At 41.0% G+C, this 13,166-nt stretch overlaps 1 protein-coding gene across 3 annotated transcripts in view; it reads right to left on the bottom strand.

Moving 5' to 3' along the window:
• opcml (opioid binding protein/cell adhesion molecule-like) overlaps positions 1 to 13,166 on the bottom strand; it is a 264,962-nt gene that overhangs the window by 37,902 nt on the left and 213,894 nt on the right. For all 3 annotated transcript variants that reach the window (XM_037748480.1, XM_037748478.1, XM_037748479.1), the window contains one exon: positions 3,765 to 3,890. In XM_037748480.1, the coding sequence (XP_037604408.1) occupies positions 3,765 to 3,890 (126 nt within the window). The remainder of the gene's footprint in view (positions 1 to 3,764; positions 3,891 to 13,166) is intronic.

The raw sequence follows: 13,166 nt of genomic DNA on the forward strand, positions 1-13,166 counted from the left end.
GTTTGGAATGAGAACGGGTTGTAAAAACCACCACAACTGGAGACACAGTGTTTGTTGTTTCTGTTGTGACTTTACACTGTAACTGATATGAAATAACAATACCACTCAGTCACAGCACTTCTAAAGGACAGCACACATTACAGCCTTCTTTCAAAGTCATTTGGAAAAGAAAAGCACAAACTGACAGAGAGAGTGTACATTCACAACCTATCCACTTTAATGAGTCTTAATGGGTCGAAGGGATCCATATCACATTGTCCCCTGAATAAACTGTTTTCCCCCAACCATATATCTTCTAATCCTTTTAGTGGCCAGCAGCCAGAGATTCAGTGGACACCGCTGAATAATTTATATAGTCTCCACTGAGTTGAAATAGGGACCGAGTCTTGCAGTGCACAAAATAAAGGTGAGATTTAAATTGACATTAAGTAAACGACCGTAGAGGCTACACATTTATGGCTCTCCGCACATCTCTTACTTATGTCACGATCTGTATTGGAGGATTTATTGGCATATACTGTAGAGTCTCCCTTCATTCAACAGTGCAGTGGAAACAAGAGTCATATTAAACTGTGACAGGGAATCTGACAATAACCCAGTTTAGATTTTGTTAACAAACTTCAGGCTCAAATTAGGCAGTGCAACTTTGATATTGTTTCAGTATTTCCATATTTCTCCCATGTTCGCTGGAGCCAATTTTCTCACGTCACTTGTCATTTTCATAGTGAAAGGAGAGGCATCTTTCTGCATCATCAGCCGCTACAGTACATTTGCTCATGTTCCTGACACCATGCGGGTGTGAACATTTTAAATGATATGCCACGGAAAAATAACGATCAAAATGGGAAAGCAGTTACATTGCAGATTTGAGACTTTCTAGAAATGCGGTTTAACTCGGGGAGAAGACTGCTCTCTTTAGTGCTGTACTAACAGACACAAACACTATCCTCTGAGGGAACAGTCCATTATTGCTGGTGACAAACATGAAAAGCAAACGGTGAGGAGCAAGTCAGGGAAATGCCACTCTGCAGCAAAAAAACATTTAAGATTCTGACTGCCAGCGAGAATTTCTTCGGTTGCCCAAACATCTCCCCACATAGTCTCTTTTCATTAGTGCAACTCAGACAAATGTCAAGGAAGATAACCCATTATCTTCCCTGTTGACAATAACATACACACACTCACACACACACACACACACACACACACACACACACACACACACATAAACACATCATACCAGGCTCCCTGGCAACGGACGTCTGTATATTACCTTTCTAGTGTGATTCTATTGCTTCATGTGCCACTACTCTTGCTGCTATGCTTCAGCTCAGGGTAGGTGTGGAGTGACGAAGGTTACGTTATTGTAACCCTAGTTCTATAAGCACATGCAAAGCCCTCCGCTGGACTCTATGGGTAATACCCTCCTCCAAAATTCAGTGGGCACACACATTCCCCCACTGAATTTTGCATTAACGCAGTCAGCCAATTCGGACGTTCCCACCTGAATATGTGCGGACCCTACAGTATATAAGGCAGCGTCCCTCGCTGTCAGGCATCCAACACCCTCTTCAGCGAGTGGCACAGGAGTGACAGGGCCCCCTTGGTAGAGGGCTCCACATGTGCTTTTAGAATTAGGCCCTTAAGATGCGTCCTGAGTGATCGGATCACAAGTGGGCAACTTTAAGTACGTCTGCTCAAACCTGGCGTTAGAATGCGTTTCCACTTCCCCGCTCTATATGCAAATAAACAGTAAACACATGGCTAATGCAGCAGACGTTGTGACGAAATACTACAAGAGTGTCAGTAGTAATAACGTGAATTCGGGTAAATTGTATTAACATTTTTATGATATCAAAATATAAGGTTATTGTACCGGCGGTCCACTGGCACCGCTGTCTTTGGCAGGCAACAGCAGGGTACAGAGCTTCGGAGAGCCAGGGAGGAGAGACAGCGAGCAGGCAGGCGGTATGGTGTCAGCTCCGCGCAAAGCAGCGGAACAAAAATACCGACACATCTCCGACACTTCCTGTTGCTAGTCTTATAGTCTGTATACTATGTAGCATATAGATGAGATATATTTAAATAAAATACAGACGTACTGACAGAATACAGTAGAACACAGAGGCCGTTTCCATGCTCGAGGCAGACGAGCGCTCGCCATCAGATGAGTCATGTGGCCCAGGATACATTCGCGTACACACTGCTAAAAGAATATAACAAAACACTCGCTGAATAAGGGTGTGGGATGTCTGACAGTGATGGATGCTGCTTTATATACTGTGGGGTTCCGCACATATTCGGGTAGGCATCTCCTGACTGGCCAGCTACGTTTATGCAAAATTGAGGGGGCGAAGGCGTGCGCGTGATTGAGTAGGAGTAGGGGATTACCAATAAAGGAAGCCTGTGTGAGTTAGAACTTCCTTTCTTTCTACTACTGGGGAAATGAAGGGGTTTAGGGGATATTAGCATTAAGAGGACCTTACTTAATACAGCTTTTATCAGCCTTTACTGGTGACACATTAATTGTTTGCTTGTATTAGAGATAAATAAAACACTATTATAGGAGTAATATTAGCTTATAGGTGCTAAACAGCTGCCAAATTATATGTATATCATAACATACAACGTTGTACTCAGTTGTCCCTTCTGGATGTGATTACAATTCCCACCTCAAAACAAATGGGTTGTGGGAGGAGATCATGATCAGAGTAAATATTGGGGTACAACATGGATTACAAATGGAGGGTTGGAATTGTTGTGGATGGCTGAGGTGGTGGAGAGCCACTGGGCTGTGAGAACCAGATTCTGCTGGATCTAGATAATGGGGAGTAAGAGAGGAACAGCTGGGCTGTAAGCATTCATGTCATGTTGGAGGTTGAACATCTGATCCTATAGAGAAGCAGCGCATGACTCACACCGCTGAATGCTCAGTGGGAAGCGTGGAGCCGACACAATTAGAACACAGAACACACATACATGCACACACATACAGGCGCACAGAGCGTCTTGGCTCTCCTTCAGGCTGCGAGGTGCCAGCACAACAGAACAGACCAAAGCAGCTGTGGCTTCCAGCCAAATCATGGTTGATTGGAGTTGGGTCCTGTCAGGCCACAGGTTGTGCAGTTTCAACCCCTCCAATCCACCAAGTTGAAAAGAAAACAAGGCTTAGTCAATAGATTAAAGCCAGGCATTATTCATCATAAATCCTCTCATGGCTATGTTAACATAACAGCTTGAGATTCATATTCCGCTGTAGGTAAATGGCTGTTCTGCACGTAGGCGAGTATTCATGTGAAGCAAGTGTCGGAGGTGTGCGTTGTGTGGGAAATGTCGACATCGGGCTGTGTGCGTAGGAGTGGTGGTTCAGTCACCTTTACACCGAGGTAATGCTGTTGCAGCTTTGCCCAACACATTTGTTTAGTGAAATTTCTGAATTACCTTTGACAGTTTGAAAAGAAAATGATGAGAACTTTCTGGAAAATCCACATTATCGAGTAACTGAGGGGTTTTATAAATAGATGGCATGATAATGCACAATATAACACATTTGTTAAGAAGCAGAACAAAAGTCCTAACATCTGGTTTTGTACTTTTGTACTCCCCATCGACTACCAAATTCAAGCTGCCCTTGAATTTCTAAAACTCGCTCTTCATCTTCATTTTCTCCCTGTATAAACCAAAACCTCCTCCATCAAATACATTTTACATAAAAGTCCGCTTTAAGACCAAGAAATAGAAATAAAACATAACTTGTGGCTTACCTCTTGGCGAATGATGCTTCCATATGATGTTGGCTTCAGGTCGACCGACCCCCAGACACATTAGATTGACGTTGCTGCCCTCATTCACTGTGATGTCCTTCGATATGTTAGTGATCCTGGCGGGCACTGAGGGGGAGAAATAAAATCATGATTGATGTTTTTAGCTTAATTAATGACACGTGAGCAAAAGGCCTCGCTACTCCACGTGATCAGAACAGCAATGAGGTTAAAAATAACCGCCGGGTTGGGGACTCAATTAGCATGAAATTAGCTGACAAATTTGACAATTCTCTGGCTCGCCGAGATGTTATACATGATTGATTTTCTTCATCGTGTGTCTTTGCCACACTGCTCATTAGACAAGCATCAGACTGATTTGGAGTAAACCATCATTTCATCTCTCTGACTGGACCAGTTTGATCTGTGTGTATATCCTGTGAGAGTGTAGCCTCAAATCAAGGGTCAGACGTTATCCTTCACTGTAATTTAACAGGGTCATAGTGACTTTAACATCATTAGTGTAACGGACAAGACAGGCTTCCATTGAGCAAAGTTTGCGTTTTATCCTTTTCAGTGTAGTGTAGGACAGTTTAGCCTTTCAAAATTAAAATGAAAACTAAATTATTTTAATCCTTGGGCATGAGAACCAACCAGCAATCAGCAGTATTAAATGTACATGTATAGGAAATGAAGGCAACTAGACTACAACTCTGTCCATATAACTCTTTTTACCATATTCTGTTGCATAATGATTTCCACCTCTTTATATACATAATCAATAAGCACTACTCTGGCAGGTGTTCAACAGAAAAGTGCTTAATGTCATATCTGTAATGCTGTTTGGGGTATAACTACTGTACTACTGTACATGGTCATGACATTGACAAGGCCAGCTCAGACACCAACATAGTAGGTTAGTTTGTGAGTTTAGTGCAACTCCTCCTTTACATAATAAACGACAAGTAAATCAACGGGACTTCATTTTATTTCAAAGCAGTTGTCATGGTCCCTACAGGACTAATAAGCTGCTGTTCTCTTGCTGTCAATTGGTCACATAACTCGTTAATTATGATGTTGAAGTTTTAGCTAATAATTGGATTTCACTCAATTATGATTAAGACAGCTTTTTACTTCATTAAAATAAGTTAACACATTAACATATTCAAAGTAATATATCCAATATAATTAAACACAGATCTACAGTGGATTTATTTTCTTTTTTTCATATAAAAAGTCATGGCCATAATGTGTGCTCTGTGCCAGGGGATCTGAGCTGGAGTGACATCCCACTGTGCATCCCATTGACCTTTCAATTTACTGATTCAATTAGCATGCGTTGCTAAAACCAGCTCAATTGGTTCATTTAGGACGCTGTGCGTGCAGCCTGGTTCTCTAAATGCCACCCAAGAACTTGCTGTTGACATGGAACATAGTTCATAACATATTTATAACTATTACATAACTCACTAATAAGATTCAGCTAAACTATTGAAGGCCTATTCCATGTTTTTCATGTTTTGTATTTGCTACCCATAGCAACAGTCCTTCACCACACTACAGAGATATATGGTTAAAAATAACATCTAGATACTCAGGTATTGTACTATACATAAAGTGTATGTACAAAGTACACTGTAGGCCAAACTGTGAACTGGTTATCTGGGTTTTAACAAAACCACTTTTTTCTTTCTTTTATTTGGAGCCTGTCGGAAATTGATTCTTCTTGAGAGAGACTCTTTCCATAATGTCAGACACTTATAACAACAATCACAGCCTCTCATGTCAAAAACAAGTACTTTCAGAGGACGTAAATGGACCAGTTTCAGAATTTGTTCCCTATTACAGAAAACATGTGAAAACAGGGTATACTTTAAAAAAAATACCGAAATTACCCTTTAAAGGAGCACAAATTGACTTTACCTCCTTCAGTTTCCTTCTATTTAGTTAGTACACTTAATTACCTGCAGACCCCTTTGTCTGTTTGGTTCGCCAAAGTATCTGCAGCAAAAAGTAAAGGGCATTTACAACATTTACAAAGCAAGCTCTAATTTCAGAGGTTAGGCTTTGTTGTCTCACTTTTTGCAACCTCTTAACACCTTTTTCTACATGAAAAGTCAAAAAAAATATTCACTTTGGGGAAAAGGGCAGTGCACTGCTTCATTTCAGGCAAAGTGGTGAAAGATGACAAAAGTTCAACAGTTTGGAAAATTGCATGCTAAGGCACAAAGCTTTGTGGAGAGACTGATGCCTCCTCTGCCCAAATCATGTTCTCGTTTTACTGAGTGGAAACAAAATACACAGAAACCCAAGTGTCCTTATTGTGTATGTAAACTGAAAATGTGTCTAATAATGTAAGGCACATTATCAGACCTGTGTTTTTAATACCATCAAACTGGACCAGTATAAAGGCTGATATAATACAGGTATTCAGAGAGAAGAAGAAGACCTTGGTGAGCTCTTTAAGCTTAAGAGAAAATAGAAAATTAGGTGATTCGTAGATACAAAAATAGCCTGCCGAGGGACTCATCCTAAAAGGAAATATGTTTCATGTCCAAGTCAATTTTGAAATGTGTCATTTTCTCTCTTTGTCTCTCCCATGATCAACAAAGTCAAATCAGTGTGTGAAAAATGGCTTTTCATCTGCAACACCTAGACCAAAGAGATATCTTAATCTGCAATTCTTAGTTATTATAAGGCAATTTATCATTATCTTTCAACAAAATGTGGTCTGGTCCTTCAAAGTTGTTGTTATCATTTATCCTCTGAACATATTCTGGTCTGAAGATATTAAGTTGAACCAAGTTTGTGAATGCAAATAACAAAAATATCAGACCACAAAAAGTTTTTTTAAGCTTCCACAATGTATCTAATGCAACCAACTGGAACAGGAGGGCAGCCAATGTCTGCGGTTAGATGGTTAATGGAAGTAGCTAGTGTAAAGTTAGATGCTAACAGATGTTGTGTAGGACTGAGCGAGGGATTCCAACAGCAATGTTATATCACATAGAGCGTTTTGTCCATATGCTGTTGATTATAATCATCATCGTCCGCCAGCCATGTTGGACTGCACCACTAGAATAGTGTTTTTGATTCTGGAGGTGTCTGGGCCCTCACTTGGATGTAAGTTTATACAAAAATGAGTGATTGCAGGTAGCAGAGAGAGGACGTGAGATATCAGGACGGCAGCGTTCGGTTGAAAATAAGCAAAGTCCCGCCCCCAAAGCTTCTTTCTTGGTGGTTGTGTGTTTACAGATTTAGAAGACTGATGGTCTGGACACACTGGGTGCGTGAGCAGTGCCTGACAGCTGCCTCTCTAAACTACTGCGTGACTCACGCGTCGGTTTTTCACACCAGCTGTGTTTCTGCTGCTGCCGGGCTGCCAGCTCTTTCTTTCTATATAGAGTTTGCCTTTCATAATGGCTATTTAATTTCATTATAAATGTAATTTATATTTACTTTAGACAGAAGAAGGTTATGAACTGTGTGTTAATTTGTAAATAATAGTAATAATCCACAATTAAAACCCGGTACTTTATTTATTCATGGAGCCCTGCAAGTCACTGCATGTTCTACAACACTGTCCTGCACACATTTCAGAATAAAAGCCTTATGTTAATAAATGAAAGAATTCTGTCCACAGAAAAAAACACTTTTATCGTGAAATTAAAGTTGATAGACGAGACCTCGAATCTCTAGACGAGACGCAGCTGACACGCTGCCGAGCCATGTAGCTACTCTAACCTGCTAACATGGACGGCAAAATTAAAAACAACACGTTCCGCAGCTGCCACGCGCTGCCCACGCGGGCGTTGTGGACACACCGTAAGAGCAAGCCCCTTAACAGCCAAAAGGTCACCTAATGTCAATTTCAAACTACTTTGAATGCTGTAACAACAGTAGTGTTGTGTATGTAATGTACAAAGTGCATACACAACACTTAGTTCCTAATATGTTCCATGAAACAAGGCCGTAAGGACAGCTGTAAAGCAGTCAAATAGATTTCCTGCCAAACCAGGTGGCAAAATGTAATGAAGAGGCTTCCGCAAACGTCCTCTGTTTACAGCAATTAGACTAACGCCACAGGACTAATGTGGTAATGATTCATTGAGGCCAAAATGCAACATGTGGCGCCTTTAAGAGGCTCTAAATAGGGAAGGGGCAGCGCGGCGTTTTGAGGACGCAGCAGGCGCCACTTTCTCAGACACATTGACCCCCGGCAGAGATGAATGAACAGGCATCTGTGTGCAGAGTAGGTGACGGGTCCTCCAGCTTGATAATGCCAGTGGCCAGGTGATTAAAAACACAGCTCCCCTGCCACCAGGGCTGCTGGTGGACGTGACTGGGGGCCCGGGGACACGTCACTCTTCATGTCGGCACAGCCAAGGTGTTGCAGCCAGTAATTAATTAGAAAATGGAATCAAGAGACTTCCCAAAAAGGAAATGCATGCTTTCTCTGGGTGTTTATTTAACATCAGGGCTTGACTGATGTGATTCTATTTCTTTGTATTTTTTTTATTTTTTTTTTTTTTAATGTCAACTGTCATTGTGCTGGCAAATGTGCTTCATTCACAGGGAGAGGAGCAGATACAGGGCAGAAGTGTGACAATGTGTCGTTATCTGCAGGGCACAAGAACACAATTGCATTGTTACGATAGGCTACTGCACATTGTTGTCTGTTAGAATATGAATTATACATTTATGGCAATTCTCCAGTCAAACAATGCAATGGTGACATATGTGGGGGATCTTTTAGCTCCAACTTTTTCCTCGTGAGAATGAGAAAGAAAGTCAAGAAATTGGGTTTGAAGGGTCAGGACAATTCAAAACCAGAAGTTTTCAAAGTAGGCTGAGCAACAGCATCCTGCTTCTCTCCTGGGACTCCTTCAAACCCCCAGCCACTAGTACAAGAGGTGTTAGGTAGCAAGAACACAGTGTAGAAATACTTCAATACAAGTCCGGCCTTTAAAATCAGGAAGAAGAAGTACACATGTATTTATAGTAGGGTTGCCAAGGTCCATGCGATAATAACGTGTTAACGCAAATTTATTTTAATGCCACTAATTTCTTTAACACATCGACGCAACTGGCAATTTTTAGGTTGTAGTGGGCTCAGTTTGTAAGCTAGAGTGATGATATTGGTATCATATGAAACTACAAAACATACGGAATCCATTGGTACCAACCATGTCATACTAGGAGGCTAAATAACGCTCGAAAAAAAACTGGCAAGGCCATTTTCAAAGGGGTCCTTTGACCTCTGACCTCAAGATATGTGAATGAAAATGGGTGAAAATGTTGCATGGTTGAATTTTGGAAGCTTGCAATATTCAGTGGGCCGACTATCCTCTTTTTTCTTCACATTCCCATTGTTCCCATTGCCACCATGGTGGCGTACTCACAAAGCAACATATTCTCATCAGCCCAGTCACGAGGAAAACATTTTTTGGCATTGTACATTTCTGCAAACCACGGATACGTTAAAAGTCGCCCTTTTTGCATTCAGGGTACAGCGAGCGATGCGCAGAGCAAGTGACGTCGCAGCCTATAAAAAACTGAATAAAAAAACAAACAATTAAACCAAAAAATGAGATTTTAGCTGTGAATATGCATGTTAAGAAACTGAAGGAAGACATGTAGCTTTGCTCAGGATTGTTTAAGGGTGAGCCTGAACCTTCGACATCTCCCTACATCAAAGCCTCTGCTCCTGTGCCAACATTCACCAAATCTATAATAGATGCTAACTCTTCCTTCATAACAAATTACGATGTGACTGAAGCATCAAAGGAATCACTGTCAGTGAGTTTTCCGATGTGCCATCTCGTCTCGGAACAACAGACATCTGTGACAGATATCTTGGTAACATTCAGTGTTCTTGTCAGTGGTTATTGTTAATTCAGAAGCACACCCAACTCCAAGAGAAGGAACAAGAGAGGGATCCAAACATTCCTGCTTGGAAAAGTGTGATAAAACACTTGGGGGGTTGCTGCTCATGCTTTGGTGAGGAGAAAGTAAACTAGGTTAGTTGTCCCACTGGCTGGTAGAAGGCACAAGCGGTGACACCTGCCTTCAAACTTCCAAGCGTTCTCAGTTCAAAGGCAGATTTTCATATGGGACCCATTGCATCTTATGTTCCAGGATCCAGTCCAATGTAATGACAGCAGCACTGAAGTGAAACCAAATGGCAGAGTATGATGCACTGCTCAAACATATTACCTTGTGATCAGCATGAAAGAAGCACCTCACACATGCTGGCTGAGATAGCTTGGTCTTTAATTCCTTGTATTTACAAGTCCAGACTTTCAGCCATGTGTTTATTTCATTGATGAGCTGACTAGCGATCAGAAGCAATGTTTCTGACTTACGCACTTTCAACCTGCAAGTATATATTTTGTAGATCTATCTTGATTTTGTCTTACACAACCAGCAGATATTAAATGACCATAAAAAGGCCGTATAGTTCACTTCAGATGCTGAGTATAAGCGCTGATAACATTGCAGTAAGAGAATCATTCAGCATATTCTTCCTTTTCTCTGACTTCCTCCACATCGAGCATTCATGCTAAACCAAGTCAGCTCAAGCATCTGAAAGCATTTGAAAATGTATCTATACAAAGTGGTTGTGTGAGCCAGCTGAATTTGTTTGCTGAAAACAGCCTTCTTCCACACATTCATTAACACATTGATCAAATCATTGCTCAATGCTAAGTGCAGAGCAGAGCTCTTTCAAACAGAGCAACAATGTAAGCTAATGTGCTATCTCCTCTCAAGCTCATTTCATTTATGATACCATATCCATGAAGAAAATCTATACCTTTTGGACCTCAGTTTGCTTTTGGTAGTAGGTTTGTGCAGTCTCTTTATGCAAACACTACGACGTTTTCAAAGCGAGCGACATGAACAAGTAGAAACAATAAGTCTGATAAAAGTTCAATCGCTCTGTGCAGCGATGCGTCGCTCGCAGCCACTCAAATAGAAACCGCAATCAAACTGATTTTGTCGCTGATTCTCGCTCATGTTGCATTTAGGGGGCCACCTACATGGGATATTTGATGACCACAGAGCATCTTCATGTTGCCATCGGGTCATGGTTAATGTCGAACGCTTGTGGATATTCCCATATGGTGTGTTGATCAAACTGCAATCTAATGTTATACTTTAAAATGCCAGAAATGCCTAGAAACGCATCATGATTTGTAACTGGTGACTGGTAAAAGTAACATCAGGTTGATTTTCCACAGAGAAGAGTGCATCATTTGAATCTCAGACAGCTTGGCTTATATTCACAACATGCCCAGCCATCTTACAAATTAAATGAGTGGCAGTGTAATATGAATGTGCACTTTAGAAATGGAAAGAGGCAGAGTAACCACTATCAAGATAGAATTTTCTCTCATTTTCTCTTCTGTCCATGTCCACAGTCTCCTCCACTCGGCATCCTTCAATGCTGCCTTTTCATGCCTGCAGTCACATTTTCACACAACATATTTTTAAGGCTTGTGCCAAATTAAAATGTAATGAATCCTGCCGTGCACCAAGAGGCTATCTTTCAGAACATTTTGAATACATTCTGCAGGTGGAGGAATGGTGGAGCAACAACAATTTAAACAAAAACTATTCTTTTCAATCTGTCTTAACCGTACCCTTGACGTTTGCATCCACAGTCCGTATGGATGATCTTTGTGCCATAAACTGAAGGTTTGCTGATGGTTGTTTATTTTTGAGAAACAAAGTTTGGAAAAAATGCATTCTGTATCTGACCTTGTTCACCTTCAGTGTATAATGTCTGCTGCCTGCAGGGGTGCCAATTCAGTCTCAAATTAAAATGTGTAATAGGTACATTGGTCCACAGCGCCAAACATATTAGTTTCAGAATAACGGCTCTAACAAAGTGAGATGCCTAAATTCTTTTTTGGCCTGTTCATTTCTATCGGCCTGCGTCCACGTCACGTGACTGCCAAGTGTCTTTCCGTCCAAACAAAACAAAATGTCGGACATTGATTTTATTGTCAGTGGAAACTGCAATATTTTATATTACATTAAAATGCATTTTGTTAACATATTTAGAGTGCATTGAAGTTTGTGTGGAATGTATTTCCCAACATGTTGTCATCCAAACTCGTCATATACTGACGCTTTGTCAGACCCCTTAGCATCAACTTTTTCCATTGCACTAAACACGTGCTTAACGAACTCTGTGTCACTGTACGGTCACAGTAAACGCATTCTTAATGTTGTGAATAAACAAAAAACACTGGTTTAGGATTAGGCAAAAAAACCCAATAAAAAACACTGTTTGGTTTAGGAAAACAACGCCTGCGTGGTTTTTGCATTTGTTGAAAAAGAGTTGTTGCCCGAAACAGGTTATGGAAACGCCTTTGCCAAATAAATTCAGACATAGCAAACATTTAACTCACGACTGATGTTGCTGTTTCTGCTGTCGCCGTCTTCTCGGACATTCTTTGCTTGTCTTTGTCTCCAAACAACATGAAACATGGTCAATACTAGCTGACAAGAAAGAACAATTAAAACTTGCCCAATGGAAACAAATTCCTGAAGACCTCTCTCCATTTTTCTCTCGTAGATGGTTAGATGACCAAGCCGACTTGTTTTGTTTCCGGTTCACAACCTCTACTTCTTCTACTCTGTTTACCCCCAGATTACAGTCATGCAATCCTATAGCGCCAACATCTGACCAAACTACGCTGCGGCCGAGTTTATTCACTCCAAAACAGTGCAAACAGTACATTGCAAAACTGCAAAAAAGGGCACCAGATAGATCTACTCATGATCTCCCACAAGGAGCATGTCACTGACAGGTTACATACAAACAAAGACCAGGGTCGTACATTCATCCAACACAACAGGACTTTAAAACGTCAGTGTATGCCCAAGATGTACTGTATCTAAAGTATCAGGTTTAATCCCCTACAAGGGATGAGTTTGGATTCACTGATGAGTTGTTTGCTCTTCATAAAGGTCATGCAAATGATCCTTCATGTAATCCAAGACTCCAATATTAAAAATGCACTCTTTTCAGGCTGTAATAGAAGCTTTACGCTTGACATGCCTAAGTACAACTGAGGGCTCAAAAACGAGATAAATCAATGGGATGGAAATGGGACATATCATGTAATACTACGTTTACATTCTGAGCTAGCAAGACAGGCTGTACAACCACACATTTACAGTGACTATAATTTATATAATGGATCAACATCCCAAGTAGCCTGAAATACAAATTTGCAAGTGCCAGGGCCTTAATGTTAAGCCCTGGAAGAGTGACAGATTCTGGCTTCAGCAAGCATTCTTCTCAAAGGCTACAGGGAAACTTGAGGCAATAATGTGTGATGTGTCAAAACAGTCTAGTGTAGCTCCCAGCTTCACCTCACGACTCTATTCAAT

The sequence above is a fragment of the Sebastes umbrosus genome, chromosome 17 (genome assembly GCF_015220745.1).
Source record: "Sebastes umbrosus isolate fSebUmb1 chromosome 17, fSebUmb1.pri, whole genome shotgun sequence".
Classification (NCBI taxonomy): Eukaryota; Metazoa; Chordata; class Actinopteri; order Perciformes; family Sebastidae; genus Sebastes; species Sebastes umbrosus.